This window comes from Rhinichthys klamathensis, unplaced genomic scaffold, assembly GCF_029890125.1.
Source record: "Rhinichthys klamathensis goyatoka isolate OS25496 unplaced genomic scaffold, OSU_Roscu_1.1 h1tg000685l_1, whole genome shotgun sequence".
Taxonomy (NCBI): domain Eukaryota; kingdom Metazoa; phylum Chordata; class Actinopteri; order Cypriniformes; family Leuciscidae; genus Rhinichthys; species Rhinichthys klamathensis.
In genome coordinates, this window is record NW_026607114.1 from 693,783 (window position 1) to 711,093 (window position 17,311).

At 37.2% G+C, this 17,311-nt stretch overlaps 2 protein-coding genes across 4 annotated transcripts in view; one reads left to right on the forward strand and one right to left on the reverse strand.

The window, feature by feature from the left end:
- LOC130076754 (polyunsaturated fatty acid 5-lipoxygenase-like) overlaps window positions 1-14,338 on the reverse strand; it is a 56,078-nt gene extending 41,740 nt beyond the window's left edge. The window contains exons 1-14 of the mRNA XM_056241965.1: window positions 14,177-14,338; window positions 12,745-12,940; window positions 12,582-12,663; window positions 9,237-9,359; window positions 8,727-8,833; window positions 8,402-8,574; window positions 8,125-8,271; window positions 7,822-8,031; window positions 7,442-7,528; window positions 7,056-7,225; window positions 6,032-6,144; window positions 4,927-5,027; window positions 4,676-4,846; window positions 4,357-4,585 (exon numbers count right to left, since the gene is read on the reverse strand). Of these exons, the coding sequence (XP_056097940.1) occupies window positions 4,406-4,585; window positions 4,676-4,846; window positions 4,927-5,027; window positions 6,032-6,144; window positions 7,056-7,225; window positions 7,442-7,528; window positions 7,822-8,031; window positions 8,125-8,271; window positions 8,402-8,574; window positions 8,727-8,833; window positions 9,237-9,359; window positions 12,582-12,663; window positions 12,745-12,940; window positions 14,177-14,326 (2,010 nt within the window). The 5' untranslated portion in view covers window positions 14,327-14,338 and the 3' untranslated portion in view covers window positions 4,357-4,405. The remainder of the gene's footprint in view (window positions 1-4,356; window positions 4,586-4,675; window positions 4,847-4,926; window positions 5,028-6,031; window positions 6,145-7,055; window positions 7,226-7,441; window positions 7,529-7,821; window positions 8,032-8,124; window positions 8,272-8,401; window positions 8,575-8,726; window positions 8,834-9,236; window positions 9,360-12,581; window positions 12,664-12,744; window positions 12,941-14,176) is intronic.
- Window positions 1-17,311, forward strand: part of LOC130076751 (GRAM domain-containing protein 2B) — a 54,868-nt gene that overhangs the window by 13,696 nt on the left and 23,861 nt on the right. The window lies entirely within an intron of this gene.

Consider the following 17,311-nt stretch of genomic DNA (forward strand, 5'->3'; position numbering starts at 1 on the left):
GCTCGTACGCCGACGAAGTAAGCCTTCTTCCCTACCTGACGAGCAGCCTCCACCTTTGGCCACAGTTGCCTACGTATTGCTTTGTCCATAGACGTTAAATCCTCTCCAAACCGTAGCTCCTTGGATCTCAGGTAGGTGCTGGTTTTTGCCGCTTTCCAAAGTACGTCTCGTAAGGATCTGGACACAAACTGGATGATGATCGTTCTCCCTTTCGTGGCGTTTCCTTCAAGTTTTCTTCCGAGCCGGTGTACTGTATCTACATCTTGTTGTATTTTGGTGGTGAACTCTGGAAGAATTGCGCAACAGATATCCACGACTTGTGCCTTCACATCTTCGCCTGTCTGCTCAGCCAGACCGTACAATCTCAGATTCCATCTTCTTTTATACCGTTCTATCTCGTTAAGCCTGGAGTCGAACTCCGACATTTTCTTACTATGTGCATCATGACCTCATGCATCGCCTTCGTGTCCTTTTTCAAGATTTTCACATCATCTTTGACATCCTTTACTTCATTGAAGAGGAATTCCGTCGTTTTTTTTAAAGCTTCAATGCTCACCGTATTTGCCCTTAAGAGCTCCTCTAATCCGTTGACTCTTTCATTTATGCAACGCATGATGTTTTCTTGAATTTCAGACAGGGACGGTTCAGTTTTACTTTTCTTCGGCTCAGGGGTGCTGGGCGTTGAATCCGAAGGAACTGTAGTGCCTTGCACTACATATGCGTGCATTGTTTGAATGTCAGTGCCGCAAATGTGTATTTCATCCTCTTTGTTCTTCATCTTTGTCAGCGGCTTTGTTAGGCTCTTTTCTTTAACTTTACTCTCCCTTTCTTTACGTTTATCCGCCATTCGATGCAGTCTCTCTTGGTTAGTCACAACGTTCAAAAGCAATTTACAACGATTAGGCTATCCGTGTTAATTATCTGGTAAATAATAAAATCTTACATTTAGATGTCCGATTGATCAATTTTTTAACAAAAAAGAACGAAATGAGGTGAAGGAACAAACTTTTATCCTCAGCTTCTCAAAACTACCTCCTCACCGGTCGCCATCTTGCGCGCCCTCGAAATCTATGAATAACAGACGAACCAAGGTCGCTCTGCATACGTCATCTTCTTCATCGCTCTGATTGGTTTTAGGTCTATCCAATTGCGCCCAGATGCATTTGAGCTACGTCCGTTGGTGACGCCCCTTTGGAAATGATTTGTCTATGAAGCTTTGCCAGACCATAACTCAGTTACAACTGAGAATGGTCTGATTTTAACCAGGCTACAAGTATAGGCTATTTAAAAACCAGCGCTCTCTCTGCACCATTTTATCTGGCGTCACTGGAGCATCAGAGTTTGCTAACTGGTGACAGCTTCACGTGGATGCATGGATCTGAGAAACATTTAATGTACTCAGGTACACCGGTGTAACAATAAACGGCCGTTTATTTTATTTGTGGTCATACAGCGAAGTGTATGTTTCAGGCTTGCAAAGGGGTTTGTGTGTTGCGGGCCCACATTAAGCTGTTTTTTTTTTCATTTTCTGAATGATATAGGGGTTAATACTCTGATTCATTGAGAATATATCACTACAGGGTTACAGTTGTGTTTCCAGTTGAAACTAAAGTTTATTTACTGCATTTCTGTTCTAAGCATTCAAATATACATTCACTTTTAAAAAGGATGTGTTATTTAATAACACGTTTTTTTGTGTTATTGCTATTCTAACACATTTTGTGTAGTTTTAAGTTGATCATGTGTAAAAAGAAAAAGAAATAGAGAGAGAGAAACAACACAGTGTGTCCAACACAATATGTGTTAACTATCATCCAATCACATTGCTGCAACGTCACTCCGCGCCTCAAGAAGCAAGTTCGCGCCTCTTTTTCCATCGATGGATGACCTGGAGGCACACGTCAGGTATTTCGATTGATTTTTTTATTAGAAATTGTCAAATATAAATTGTCAAATGTATTTTATTATTGTTGTTGTGTTTTTAGACGGCCAAATGTGCATTTAGTTAGCGACTTCTACTGTGTACGGGTATTTTCCGTTGACGCTAGAGGCTTGAACAAGCCTAATTATAGTATTAGCTGCTAACGTTAGTGCTTCACAAATGATTTTTATTTCTCCTCATAGACTTTGGTAGGTAGGGTTGTCCCTCACTTTCTAGAGAGAACTCATTTTTAACTGTTTTTCTTTGTTTGATTTGTTGCAAATGGCATGATGTCTGATACAACGCTGCAGCTCATTAACGAGTTTGACAATGTTAAGGTTAACTGTTAACGTTACCACTTTCATTCCTGTATCTGTCGCCTTTCTTTCATTAAACAACAGAATGTGTTGATGTTTTGTTAAATGCCCTTTAATATTAACATGATTTATCAAGGTAACGGTCAATTTGGTTGACTTCAGTTTGTGCATTTCGTGTACACGTAACGTTAATTGACACAAATTGTATAATAATATAACACATTGGTGTGTAGAAAATAAGCAGGAATTAACACATTGTTGAGTTAAAAGTAACACAAAATGTGTTGTTCTCTGTTTTCAACATCTTTTTAAGAGTGCATTGTAATACGAGACAAACAGATTCGGAATTCGGAACCGCGTACTAGCACACTACTTTTGATATTTTGGGGCAGAAATAAAAAAAGTACTTTAGTATGAAGTGAAGGTGATAGTCACTGGAAATTGTTCCTTCTCCTTAAGGAAATTTGTAGTATAATTTTTGCACCAGTTGTTACCAAAGGATTAGCTGTTTTTTTTAAAGCAGCTAGTTATTGATCACCATAATTTGTTTAAGACTATATCCAAACAAATCACTAATACCAAAGCATCATTTTATGACTCATTACTGGCGAATGATGATAAAATTTGGCCCACTGTCTAAATTTTGGTGCATGAGATTTGAGGGAAAGCATGGTCCTCTAAAAAGACAAGCACAAGTTGTATGTAATTTTGTAAATATAAGACATTAGCCTACAAGAGTCAGGTTCAGACTGTGTTTCATTGGAAACTGGGAAGTCCGTTAACAGAAAAAAATTCTGTCCTAAATGTTTTTCCAGTCATGGTTGGATCTTTGGAAAAAAAGTGTTCTGTTTGTTGAAAACATGAGAGACTTTGGCTATGAACTTGACAGATGTAGCACTGTTCATGTTTCTCACTCTGTTGGTGTGTTTGGTCAGACTTTTCAAACTGGTTGTGTACTTGCTTTAGACTGTGACTTAAGAAAAGAGCGTCTCTTTGGTGAAGTTTTACACATAGTTCCACAATGTGAAAAATAAATTGTTTTAGTTTTTCTTAGAGTTCTGTCACAAATGTACTTTCACCCACACTTTTATGCTTGTGCAGTCCAAAGAACAAATGAATACAAGGTGATTAATTTGAGTAATGCTGATGATGTAAAACCTCTTCACATGATTTCCTTCAAAGAAAACCTTTTTGTAAATCCAAGATATAAAATTGTTTAAAAATGTCTTTATGAAATTCAAATGACATGTGAATGTTGACTGAAAATGTAGCAGTTAAGTTTTAATAAATTATTATTATTTTTTTAATTATTTTTTTGTTTTGTGTTCATTTTAACTGGTCAAAAATAGCACAACAAATAACACAAATTGTGTGATTTACCACGCATTAGTGTGTTAAATATTTTAACACACTACCTGTGTTAAGAACAATAACACACTGGTTGAGTTAAAAGTAACACAGAATGTGTTGTCCTTAACTAGACACACAGGTGTGTTAAGATAACACAGGTTAGGTTTTTAACACAGGTTGTTTATAACACATCTGTTTTAAGAGTGTTGGTTTACTCCAAGTATGGTAAATTTGTACCGCATGTAAACAAACTGAATCACTCCATCATATTAACCTTCAGTGAAAAGCCGTAATTTTTAACCCTTGAAATTTGTACACAAAAAAACAAGTCATCAAGCACTGTAGTTCATGATTTTAGCTCTTTGTTAATTCCTTTTAAATAAATTGCACATTTCAGTTTTATATTGTGATCACTTAGACCATGTAGATATTGGAGTGGATATTGAAGGAAAGTGAGCATCTGCACACATTTTTATTCTTCACTTTACCATTAGCTATTCTAACATTTGCAAAATATAGAATCCTGCCAGAAGATCTGTTTTGTCAGTCAAACCTGTTAACAGAAGAGATTTGCTAACTGTATTAGTCTACTATCAGCCAGAGAGTTTGACTGAGAAAGCCAGAGAAGAGCCAAAGTGATGGTGAATTGGTTTATTTAATCTTAGTTGCGCATGTTTCATCTGACTAGTACAAATTCAACAAGTGTTATTATACCAAAGCACAAGCAAAGGAAAAATAAAATACTGCTTCACAACTTCATCTTGTGACTCTACAAAACCTTGAAATGGCTCTTGCTAATTTCCCCACCGATGTGCTCTCAGATGGCCACACTGTTGGGGATTCGGTCTGGAGACAGATACCAATACGGCACTTTCAAATTCTCATTTCGGCTCTTGATGATTTTGGTCACTTCAGCTAATTTCTTGCGGAAAGTCTTAGCGGCTCCCATGACCGGTTGTTCAGTGAAGTACATATCTGGATACTCGCCTAAAAACATCTGGAGAAGATTTGCACACAATCAAAACAACTTCAATTTGTAGGAAGAAAAGGTTTATGCAAACTAGTTCTGAAGAATCAGTCATCAAACCTCGTTGTCCTGGAATTGACTGAGGGCCCAAATTATTCCGAGATGCCAAGAGGAACGTCCGCGGTCCGGCAGACTCTCCATGATGTACTTCATATCCACCTGGCCCTTCTGAGCGGGAGGGGGCTTCCGCATGGTGGAAGGGCTGTTTGGGATCCAGGAGAACCAGTCATACTGGAACCCAGGACAGACACACAGATATCAGCCTATAGATGTTCACATTTATATTCATCTTGAAAAGTGTGTAAACGCACCTGTCCAAAGTTGACTGCAGCGTGTTGTGCTGAAGCTGTGAAAATCACAACAGTCAGGAACTCGACCAACTGCTCCCGAGTTTTCAGGGAATCCGGAAACTCTGTGAACATTAGATATGAGTTTACTTTGTGTATGCATTATTAGAGTGGTGTAAACCATGCATATGGAATCATACAAATTTTGTAAACAATTATAAACATGTTACATCCTAGGTTGTAATTGACCCTTTTTAAAGTCCTACAATGGTCAATACACACCATTTTTCTTTTTAACGTCCACCAACATTAATCTGCTAACTCATGTCTAGTTAGTTTTTCTGACAAAATGGCAATTCAACATTATGATTGATTAGATGGCAAAGGGTGAATTACTATTCTACTTTTTTTTTTTTTTAAGTGGAATGTTTTGGTGTTCTGCTCGCCTTCTCAATGGAGACCAGCCGACTCTAGTATCATCCACTGCTGGTTTCCTCTCCAGCTTCATACACAAGCTGCCAATCAAAGTTTGAAGAAGCCTTTTTGTCTCCAGGCGGCTGAGACTTTTCTCCTGCCCCAGACATTATTAAGTGTGCTATTGTTGTGCGTTTATCTTGTTGTACATATTGTTCACTGAAGAGGACTTTGGTTACTCTGTTGTTAATTAAGTTCACTGACACTCTTAAGGATGGATTTAAATTTGAAACAGTTTACAATTTGATTTTGGAAGCAGTAGGAAGGTCGATGCCATTTTGGTTAATGTCCGTGTTTGGTTAGAGGGGGGAGTAAGGTCTGAATTATTTTCTTAATTTTTAATTTTGTTTTTGAAATTTTAGAAAGTACTCCCCTCAAAGTCCGAACTGATGTTCGTTATTTTGGCCTGGTCCCCTCCTGAAGACTATTTGAAGCATCCCCTTTTGCATTTAGAACTTGCCAAATAAATGTTACTTGTAAAATCAAGTAGAGTTCTTGGTTGCCTGATGGAGTTAAGTTTGATCTTTTTCATGAATTCCTTTCTTACCCCCTCTCTAGACTGGGAAGGCGTGTGTAAATTGGGGGCTCATCCGGTACTTCTCGCAGGGTTGGGGAGATAAAAACACATTTACATTTTAAATGATCCTGCACTCACCACAATTCTTCATCCCAGAGAAGCAAACATCCTGAACAAATGCTTGAATCTCCTTGTCTTTCTGAACTGTCTCATCACTGCTATAGAAGATCTTCACCACATCAGAAACAAAACTGGAGGAAGATCAAGTTAGATGAATCAGCAAATGTAAAAAATAAAAATACATCTATTTGTCAAATGCTGTAATAAAATGTTCTTAGTTCAAATGCTAATAGTGAGCACGAAAAAAACAGATGTAACCATTTTCTGTAAAATAAATAAACCACACCCACGGTTCGGTATGCATTTACACGGCGGTTAATCTCAAATCTGACGATGCAACTATAATATAGTAAAAAAAAAAAAAAAGCCAGTGCTGCATTGTAAAAAAATAAATAGATAATTGATCATTTATACACCTCTTTGTGTCTTGCACTTCAATGCTTTAATTGGCAAGGTTTAAAAATAACATGTGCACGCTGTGAGAAATTGTGCGTGAATATTAAATGGAGTTCTTTAATTCTTCTTGCTCTTGAATGGACAAATTCACAATTTTCAAAGTGCCCATCTTGGAGTGTATCCTAGTAAACAGTCAGTTATGTCTTAAGTGGACGTTAACAGTTGAGAAAGGCAGCACGTGTACAGTATCTGTATATTGATCCATGCATTATGTCTTAATATTCCTGCTGCTGTCTGTGTTTTTAAAATGTTAAACAGCAAGAAAATAAGGGGAAAAACCCACACTGCTCTTGGCTGAATAACTTGGTAAGTTATAGTTTGATTTGTTCCATTTTATTACTGGCTGTTAATGTTAATAATATTGGAAACGTATACTAGTTAGGCTAGTAGTTTTTGCTGTGGTTTCAAAACTGGAATAGAGAATTGTGAAATTTTCACTGACATCTACAATTTTGGTGTCATAACCTTATTACATTACAAGCACATATCAAACCATACCGAAACAGGTGACCAAAAACTGAACTGTGAATAATTCAAACTGTTCCACCACGAATTTGAACTGTAAATTGTGTATTTTATCGACTACCTTTTCACTGCCTCCCAGACCATCATGCCATCATCTCTGTAGTAGTAGTTGGGCAGATCTTCCACTCCTCGAGCTTTTATGGCCTCAGGGAAGCACAGGGACTTATAGGTTAAAGTCTTCATGGCCTTCTGAATCACTTCCACAATTCCCGTTCCACCAGCACTAACAAACTTTGAAACAAAAGGACACCAGTGAATCTTAGTCTCAGACCACATTTTTAGAGAAGTGCAGTGAAGTCTACAAAACAGAAGCCACAGCTAGATGAAAATATCAAGTCATAAAGAAGACTGTATGCCTCATCAGACCTCAAAGTCATGTGAAAGAACCAGGAATAAACATGAAAAGAAAAACTGGTTCCAAGGAAATATATTCAGAGTTAAAGATACCTGGTCAACGATCCCATTTTTACTGATGAGTTTTTCTCGAGCCGCAGTGTTGATGGCAATGGTGAAACGGACATGAGGTATCAGCAACTGTAAGGAGAAAATAAAGGCTGCAATGACTGGCTGAGAGACTCTGGGCTTCAATAAAGCAATAAGCCACACGTTTCAAAATCTCCCTTAGCCGTCGTATGTGGTAAAAACACCCAGGCAAGTGCATTAACAGCAATAGCAATATGAGAAATGGCACAAAAACCATGACTGGATCCTAGAAGGACAGTAACCTTCAGCCCTTCAATATCCACAAAACTTCTTTCTTTGGCATTCTCTGAATCAGATAAACTACATCAAATCCCATAGCAGTGAAAGCATGATAGGATGGCTACCTTGTATACCGGATGGACCGCAGCGAGCTGTCTGTACATGGCAATGGCAAAAACCTCAGATGTCAGATGTGTCCTGAGAAGGTGTGTGACCAGCTGGTGTACATTAAAGTCGGAGGATTTCACCCACATCTTGGCTAGCATCCAGTCGTGGTCATTATCGCTCGGGAGAAAGACAGTGTTCGCCTCCCCATCAGGGGTCTGACGACTGAGCTGTTTCAGATCAAGTAAACGAACAGAATATTTGGTAAAAAGCACTAACTTTTTTACTTTTGAAGTAATATTTTACTCTATTTCTACAGGCACCTGAATAGCGATCGGCATGATTTCATTCTGGCTGTTCTTGTACAGCAGGCAGAAGGGAGCAGCCAAATACTGCTGGGTATTCGGGTCTGTGGCATTGGCTCGCACTCCCTCCAGTATCGCATAGTCTGCGATGTAGATGTTCCCTGCCTGTAATAGAGAGGCATTTAGAGTTGGAGCCAGAGTGACACTGGAGAAATTCTTATTATTCAATCACATCCAGAATTGACCACTGCAACCTTACGATCTACACACTCAGGTTGAAGCATTATTTTCTGACCTTTAACTCCTCCTGTAGAGTGAGACCTCTATCCAGGGAGCCTTTCACCATCTCCTGTGTGACTGTGAACTTGTCTGGAAGATTCATGCACTTACTGATCATCACAGGATTGCAGCCGTTTAAGAACTGATAGCCAAACATGAAGTCCTTTTTCCAGTTCTGCATCACATATTCTGTCAAAGGGAATAATGGCAGTGAGTTTAGGGGTATGCAAACAACGTGTCTTTGCCAGTTGATTTTTTTTTTTTTTTTTTTAATCCCCACAATAATAAAGTTGTACAGCTCATTTTTGTATTAAAAATTGAACAAAGGAAGAAATTCAAACCTGACACAGGGTTTTTGATTGACAGAAATACTTCATTAAAATCTGAAATATCTTTCCAAGAGGACTGGAACAAGCTCTTAAGTTTGTTAAGACGAAGATTGTTGAACCTGAAAGAGATCACAGAAGGAAAAATACAGATGAATGCTCAGATTTTCAGTGTCTGGTTCAGTTTTGTTTCTCAATTTAGTTTGAGATTTCTCAGTTAAAGGGATAGTTCACCCAAATATAATTTACTCACCCTTATGTTGTTCCAAACCTGTATGAATTTCTTCGGTTGAACTAAAAAGATATTTTGAAGAATGTTGTAACCAGACAGTTGACTGTAGTCATTGAATTCCATGTTAAGTAGGGGGGAAACGAAATAGTCAATGACTACTGTCTCGTTACAACACTCAAAATATCTTTAGTTCAACAGAAGAACTTCATACAGGTTTGGAACAATAGTAGCATAATAATAGCATATTTGTTAGGGATACAGGCAAAGCGATGAATGCAAACTGGGTAACCTACGCTTCATTTAAGTTTTCCTTGAAGTCCACAGCTTTTTTAGCTTCAAACTGAACGTCAATAGGAAGTTCATTGCTTGAGTTGGCATCTATACTCATGGGGAAACCAGGCTGCCACTCCTTCCACCTTCAAGAAAAGGCAACATTAATCTTTCAGTTATTGGACCAATAATTATATTTGGTGATGCACTGTTTTCTCTCTAGTATAAGTGAAATGACAATACAAGAGTGTTAAGCATTTTAAACTGTTAAACAAACCAACAATAAACTGAATCTGGAGGAAAATAAAGACAACTTTACACCATGATTGAATATTGTCCAAAAAAACTGTGATGAGTAGGATCAGTCAACAAACACGGGGAGTAATGTCTTCTCCGGTTATTGTCACTTGCACTTTGTGTCACATGTATAGTATAGCATTCTCTGTCAGCGGTGAGGGCTTTACTTGTGATAAATGCAGGGAGATAGTCAGGCTGACGGAGAAGATTTCATACTAAAGACACACACTCTTACTAGCCTCGATTAAAAATTGGGACGCAAGGGCTTTAGATACTACTTTGGATACTCTAGCTTAGTGAACCCTGTACATTGTTTTGTCCCGGATGTAGAGCCCGTGCAGGAGGGCAACCGTGAGACGCTGTAGTCACGGGACAAAACACTGCTCTTCCATTCCGATTACCATAACAAACAGATTCTCCCCACTCAGTGAAACACCCCCTTCCTGTTCAAAGGAGTGATGAGATACTTAGATGGTCCTCACTCAATAGTTGGCTGTCTAAGTGGTGCCCGCAAAATATAGGGTTGGAAAGGTTTTTGGGGCAGACCTGACCGCTGTTCATCTCACAGTCTTAGAGCTCAAACATGACAATCTGGGGCTCAGGTCAGGAAGCAGACAAACTGGCTAAACCGACCGTCTGCCAGCTGTCTCACGTCACCAAGGTCAGATAAATCCCATCACATAGAGGCTCTTTCACCCAGATATCACAGAGTGTGTCTGTTCCCGAATTAGGAAATACAAAACTCCCAAACCCATTTAAGGGTAAAAATGTAATTGATGTTCAACAAATAACAAAAAGACATAATACAGATGAACAAATGATAAAGCTTGGGTTGCTGAATATTCGATCCTTTACTTCAAAAGCACTTATTGTTAATAATATGATTACAGATTATAAACTAGATGTGCTGTGTTTGACAGAAACCTGGCTAAAACCAAACAATCACATTACTTTAAATGAGTCCACCCCCCAAGATTACTGTCATAAACATGAGCCTCGTATGAAAGGCAAAGGGAGAGGTGTTGCTGTAATTTATAGTAATATTTTCAGAATTACTAAGAAGTCTTGTCAAATATAATTCTTTTGAAGTTTTGGTGCTTATGTAACGCTATCTAGTGTAAATGATAAATCACGTTTAAGATTTGTGCAAGCTGCTGTATTCAGGCCACCATACAGACTTTATCAAAGAATTTGCTGATTTTCTATCGGAGTTCGTCCTGGCTGTAGATAAAGTCCTAATTGTTGGTGATTTTAATATACATGTAGATATCGAAAAAGATGCATTGGGATTGACATTTAAAGACATTCTTAACTCTATTGGAGTTAAACACGTGTCAGGACCTACTCATTGATGTTATCATACTCTAGATCTAATATTATCACATGGAATCAATGTTGATGCTGTTGAAATTCTGCAGCAGAGCGATGACATCTCAGATCACTATCTAGTCTCGTGTAAACTTCATTTTGCCAAGGCTGTAAAGCCGACTCCGTGTTACAAATATGTTAGACCTATCACTTCTGCCACTAAATATTGCTTTATCAATAATATTCCTGATCAGTGTCATCTCTTCAGAATCCCATTTAGCTTAGAACTCGATATTGCGACAAAATTGACTCTTTTCCAGCACTTTAGATATAGTTGCTCCTTTGCCCTTAAATATTAAAGAAAATAGTCCAACGTCGTGGTACACTCAGGCCCTTAGTGCGTCCAGAAAAATGGGGAACAAAATAGTTTTCACATTTTACGGAAAGAGCACGATTGCGTACAGAGAGGCCTTAAAAACTGCTAGATCTGGTTATTTTTCAACCCTATTAGAAGAAAATAAACAAAACCCTAGGTATTTATTTGAAACAGTGGCGAAACTAACGAAAAATTAAGCTTCAACCCCAGACGTTTCCAAGCAGCACAGCAGTAATGACTTTATGAACTTCTTCACTTACAAGATTGATAATATCAGGGAGAAAATTATAACTATGCAACCGTCTACTACACCATCGCATCAGACAGTGCAGTGTAGTCTCTGAGGAAAAATTTGATTCATTCATTGCTATAGGAGAGGGTGAATTTTCTAAACTCGTTAAATCTAAATCGACAACATGCATGTTAGACCCTATACCGACTAAACTATTGAAAGATGCTTCCAGAGGTCATAGATCCTCTTCTCAATATCATTAATTCATCCTTGTCATTAGGATATGTACCAAAAACTTTTAAGCTGGCTATGATCAAACCGCTTGTTAAAAAAAAAAACTTGATCCTACAGAATTAGTCAATTACAGGCCGATCTCGAATCTACCTTTTCTCTCAGATACACTAGAAAAAGCAGCATCCTCACAATGTTCCTTTTTAGAAAGAAATGGTAATTTCTTGAGATTAATGATCTTAGTGCTGCATTTGATACCATTGACCACAACATTCTTTTAAATACTCGAAAATGGTGTTGGCATTAGTGGAATTGCATATAAGCATGGTTTAAATAATATTTATCTGACCGTTATCAGTTTGTAGCAGTAAATGAAGAGATGTCTTGTCAATCACAAGTTCAGTATGGCGTACCACAAGGCTCAGTACTAGGACCGTTGCGGTTTACTCTGTACATGCTACCCTTGGGAGATAAATTAAGGCCAGACAAGTCAATTTGTAAAGAAAGACTGCACGTCGTCTGCGCACATATATTCAAACGCGCATACCTATAGACTGAACATGTAATGCGTATGTGCACGCCCCCAGCGTTTTCACAAGTTTGCGTTTTTGAAGTTTGCACAGAGAAAACCTTTTTTTTTCATAATTTTTCAGGAACCCATTTCAAGGTTTGCATTCGAGTCACTAGGCACCTTTTGTGCAAATGAGCGGCCGGAGCGTGTTAATGGTTTTCTGTTAGAGCGGTGTTGTGTTAGCGGCCCCTAAGTTAATAACTAATGATCTTTGCAACGGAAGTTAATCAATCAAAACTAACTTTAGCTGGACAATAACTTTATTCTAGATCTGCTGTGAAGCCAAACAATATATATTGTTAAAAGCGCTATCTAAATGGAGACTTGACTTGATTGTAACTGTGGCCTCAAACCTGAACAGTTGTTGTCTGGATTCCAGTTCCGTGCGTCTGTGCTCATTTAGCAAACAGGTTTTATCCTCGTGAGACAATCGAGCTAAAGGAAAAGACATAACAGTATTTGTGACATGATTCCTTCAAGACTGGATCGTGTGAACAGAGTCGGGATAGGACTCACCCGTGCCATCTCGAAGAACCACTTCATTTTCACTCGCGATCCAGCGATAACAGGGGAAGTCAAAGCGATCTCCAGAGGGTGACGTCACACTGATGCATCTACAGTACCACTGATCATTGAGCAAGTTCTGCTTCTCGAGCTTCACCAGCACAATGTCTCCAAGCCTCTCCTTCACACTGACGTCGATGGGCATCACCTTTAACAACAGATTCTGTTAGACATAACCAGAGCCTTTGCAATTCGGTGGCCCGTTTCAAGCACAACAGAGGGCCCTTCTGTTATGAGGCCCTGTTTAAAGTAAAACAGGCCTCTATACTGGACATCACAGGTTATGTGCAAAAATGAAAGAGGATTTAATTAAGGAAGAGACAAATCAAAAATACCACACCAATTTTCACACTCAGTTATTGTGTGATACAATATAGTTTATTTATTAAACAGTTTTATGAAAGCTTGTTTCCACCTCTGAATAAAAAATAAAAAGTTAATTGGGATCTCGCAATGCTGACATCACAGATTTACGAGTTTCACACAATTGCGAGAAAAAAAGTCAAGTCAGAATTTGAGAGAAAGCCAGATTTGTGAGTTATAAAGTCCAATTCAAGTGGAAAACGTTTTCCCCCTCAGAATTAAGAGTTTATATCTTTATATCTGAGGAAAATAACATTTCCAACATATTTTAAATTAGAGTGTCTGTCAGAGGGCTTTATATTGCTGGGAATAAACTGGACAAGTGAAGAAATATGTGGACGCTTTGGTAGGGAACAGCAGGGTTACAGAAATGCAATTTGGAGAAACTTTAAACCGTCATTGAGACTGATTTCTATGTTTTCGCTACAGAATGAAAAATAAAAAAGGTAATTGCGACTCACAATTCTGACTCTCATAATTGCGATTTGCAAAATATAAAGTCCGAATTGCGTGAAATAAAGTTGCAATTGTAGGTTATGAAGTCAGAATTGCGTGATATAAAATTGCAATTGTTTGTTGTAAAGTCAAAATTATGAGATATAAACTCGCAATTGAGAGAAATATAGGCTAGGCCTACTTTAAATTCTGACTTTCTCTCAGAATTACATGTTTAGCCTACATCTCGCAATTATGACTTTATAATACGCAATTGGGAAAATTAAAGTCAGAATTGCATGATATAGGCTAAAGTCGCAATTGCGTGTTATTAAGTCAGAATTGTGAGATGTAATTTTTTCTCTCGCAATTCTTAGCCTACTTTATAACACGCAATTGCGACTATTTTTCACGCAATTCTGAGAAATAAAGTCACAATTATCTTTTAAAATGGTTTTATTCCGTGGCGGAAACAAGCTTCCATATATTTCTCACTTTTTGTGGGGAAACAAAAAAGGATTTAATGGTCTGATAAGTGATAATCAACTTTATGTTTTATATTTAATATTTAAAAAAAAAATCCTACCGTTCCTCTTGCAAACCGTTGAAAGAAGGATTTGTCCAGCAGAGTCCGGTCACTGCATCTCTCCGTGCCCGTCAGCGTCAGGTAAACATGATCAATTGTCCCAGCAAACTCCTGTTTACCAGTGGAGACAGAGACTGTGTACGTGAACATTGTGCTCAGATGCAAGGAGTACAACTGACTCTAAAACCCGTGGCTTTTTAAAGTTAAACTCAGTTTCGGATTTCCCCTTTGCATTGGGGTGTGGTCTATCAATCTAACTTGTGATGATAATTTTGTGGTCTTTTGGCTTTATCAAGAAATGCAGGTGTTACGAGATTTTCGGTTTCAGTGGGCGGAGGAACATGAATATTCATTCGCGGAACTGAGAATCAAGCTCCTTGTATCACAGCAGGATAGATGGATTATTAAAAAAAAGGCACATTTTCTGTAGTTTTCAATGCATAAATGGTAAAAAAAAAAAAAAATGTTGTTGGTTTAACTTAAAAAGTAAGTTTACCTGATTGGCTAAAACATATTTTAGTTTATTACATTTTTAATTAATTTTTAATTAATACAATGAAGGAGATTGATTTTAAAAAATAGAAACTCAAAATATGATGTTATCTGAACCACATTAGTTGATTTGACAAAAGAAAAAAAAGTTGTGTTAACAAATCATGAAAATATTTTTTACTGTAGCCTATACAATTGTTTATAGTTTTGTAACCGTCTATAAAAAAATTATTAGCACGTTTTGCGCAGTTTACTGAATGACTGCAGGTATTCACTTGTGTAACGTTAGAATAAAGCACAGCAAACCTCAACTCGTATACATTTATTTAATTTCGTTGTGCTTTTCCTTTGTACCTTAATGCTTTAAAACTGTATCTTTTACTAATTGTTCTCATTTGTTCACTGATTGTTTCTCATTGAAATCCTTCAAATACAAATCCTTTCAGTTTCGCTCAGAATGCAATAACTAAAATAAACCTGTATAAATGTATCATTTTTTAAAATCTATCCTGGCGTGATTGTTCTGAACTTTATTTTGTAAATATAAGAAAAATAACTAAAAAACACACAAAAGCATGAATGTGTTTAATACATAGCTAAGTAAAGTTTGGATTAAACAAAATGTACGAACAGAAGTGTAAAAATTAAAAACTACTGCCATGAGAAAAATACTTCACGTCCTTTTACAGAATAGATTTAACAACAAATTTGACGTTCACAAATATATATTTTTACAAATATGCTGGCAAAATAATATAACAAATTATTATTAACAAAAATGTTTGATTGATATTAATCTGATTAAAAGTAGTCAAAAACAGTAATATTTAATAATATAAAACAGGAATTTCTTTTTTTGTATATTTTAAAAAAAATATTCTGTGATGGCAGAGCTCATTATGCCAGTCTTCAGTGTCACATGATCCTTCAGATTCTAATATGATGATTTGATATTTGATGCTCAATAAAAATGCATGATTATCAATGTTGTTGTCACATGTCTGTCCTGTCTTGTGATGCACATGGGTGTTTTGTTATTTTGAGCCATGTGCTCTTGTCATTGTTTGATCCCTCCCCCTTGTTATCTGGTTATTGGTTTATTTGTTCCACCTGTCAGCCTCGTTACCCTCCTTTGTTTGCCTCCCTATTTAGTCTTCCTGTGTTTGTTGTCCTGTGCTCGTTCGTTGTTTATGTTACTTGGGATTTTGAGTTGTGTGTTGTTCTGTTCCTGCCATGTCGTGTTTCTGGATTTAGCAATTAGTTTATCAACCTGGATTTCCTTTGTTTGATTTATGTTTTACTTAATTAAAGGCTTTCACCTCTCCATTTGAGTCCTCGCTCCATTCTCCGCAACGCACCCGTGACAGTTGTAAACGGTTCATACTTTTGTGGAAACCGTGATACATTTTATTTTTTCTTAATGATTCAAAGTTTAAAAGAACAGCATTTATTTGAAATTGAATCTTTTGTAACATTATAAATGTCTTTACTGTCACATTTCTTAAATCATAGTGATTCCAAACTTTTATCATGCAAATCTTAAGAGTGATGAAAAAAAAGGCAGAATCAAGACATACATGAAACTTTATGACTTATAAATAATGTTGAATGAGTGTTTGTATAAAAAGATCATGCATTTGTATCATCCAGGCACACATCAACACATGGTCAAAGAAACAACAGATGACAGAGAGTAACATCATTGCAAAATGTTTATTAGGACACTGAAATGGTTGTGGATGTTATTTCAGTCTTTGCCAGGCTGAAACACAGTTTTAAAGCTTCATAAGGTAACAGATGAGCATAGCAATAAATAAATTAAATGGTAGGCTAGTTGGTTCACGTATTTAAGAATATTCTGCATGTTGTAGTCATTCAGCTGCATTAAAAAACAATGAAATTTCAGCAACAATTATTAGCATTGTAATACTTTTACCACCAGACAGTTCACAACCAGAGAATTGCTGTGCTTTATTCTAACATTACACGAAGCGAATACCAGCAATCATTCAGCCCAGTACGACTGCACAAAACGTGCAAACTAATAAAAACATTATTAACTGATGAACACCTGTAGTTGAGGCATAGGTTCTGTTCGCGCTGAAACGATATTTACCTTTTACCATTACTTACGTATATTTACAATTAAACCTGCTGAGAAACAAGGAGCCTGAACTAAAATTCTCAGTTCCACGCGCATGCCCGGGAAACTCATGAATATTCATGTGACTCCGCCCACTGAAACCAAAAATCTCAGAACACCGGCGCTAAGTGTATTCCTGCAATACTGGAGGGCGGAGGCTGGGGTGTAAACTACAACTTAGCCTAGTTTTGACGTAAATTAGAGCAGTTACAACTTAGGCACTAGGCTATGAGCAAAATACACATAATAATGATTCGACATGTTCAAACTTTTGGCATATTTACATATAGATATAATAATAACAATAAAAAACTTTATTTATATAGCACTTTTCAGGCATAAAATGCAGTTCAAAGTGCTTTACATAAAATGATATAGTCAAATATCAACAGTAACATCACATTCAATAAAAACATGTGCATTAAAAAAACATTACATGCAACGCATAAAGGATAAAATACTAAAACACATGAATGACAAACATAAAAGTACAGTACAAG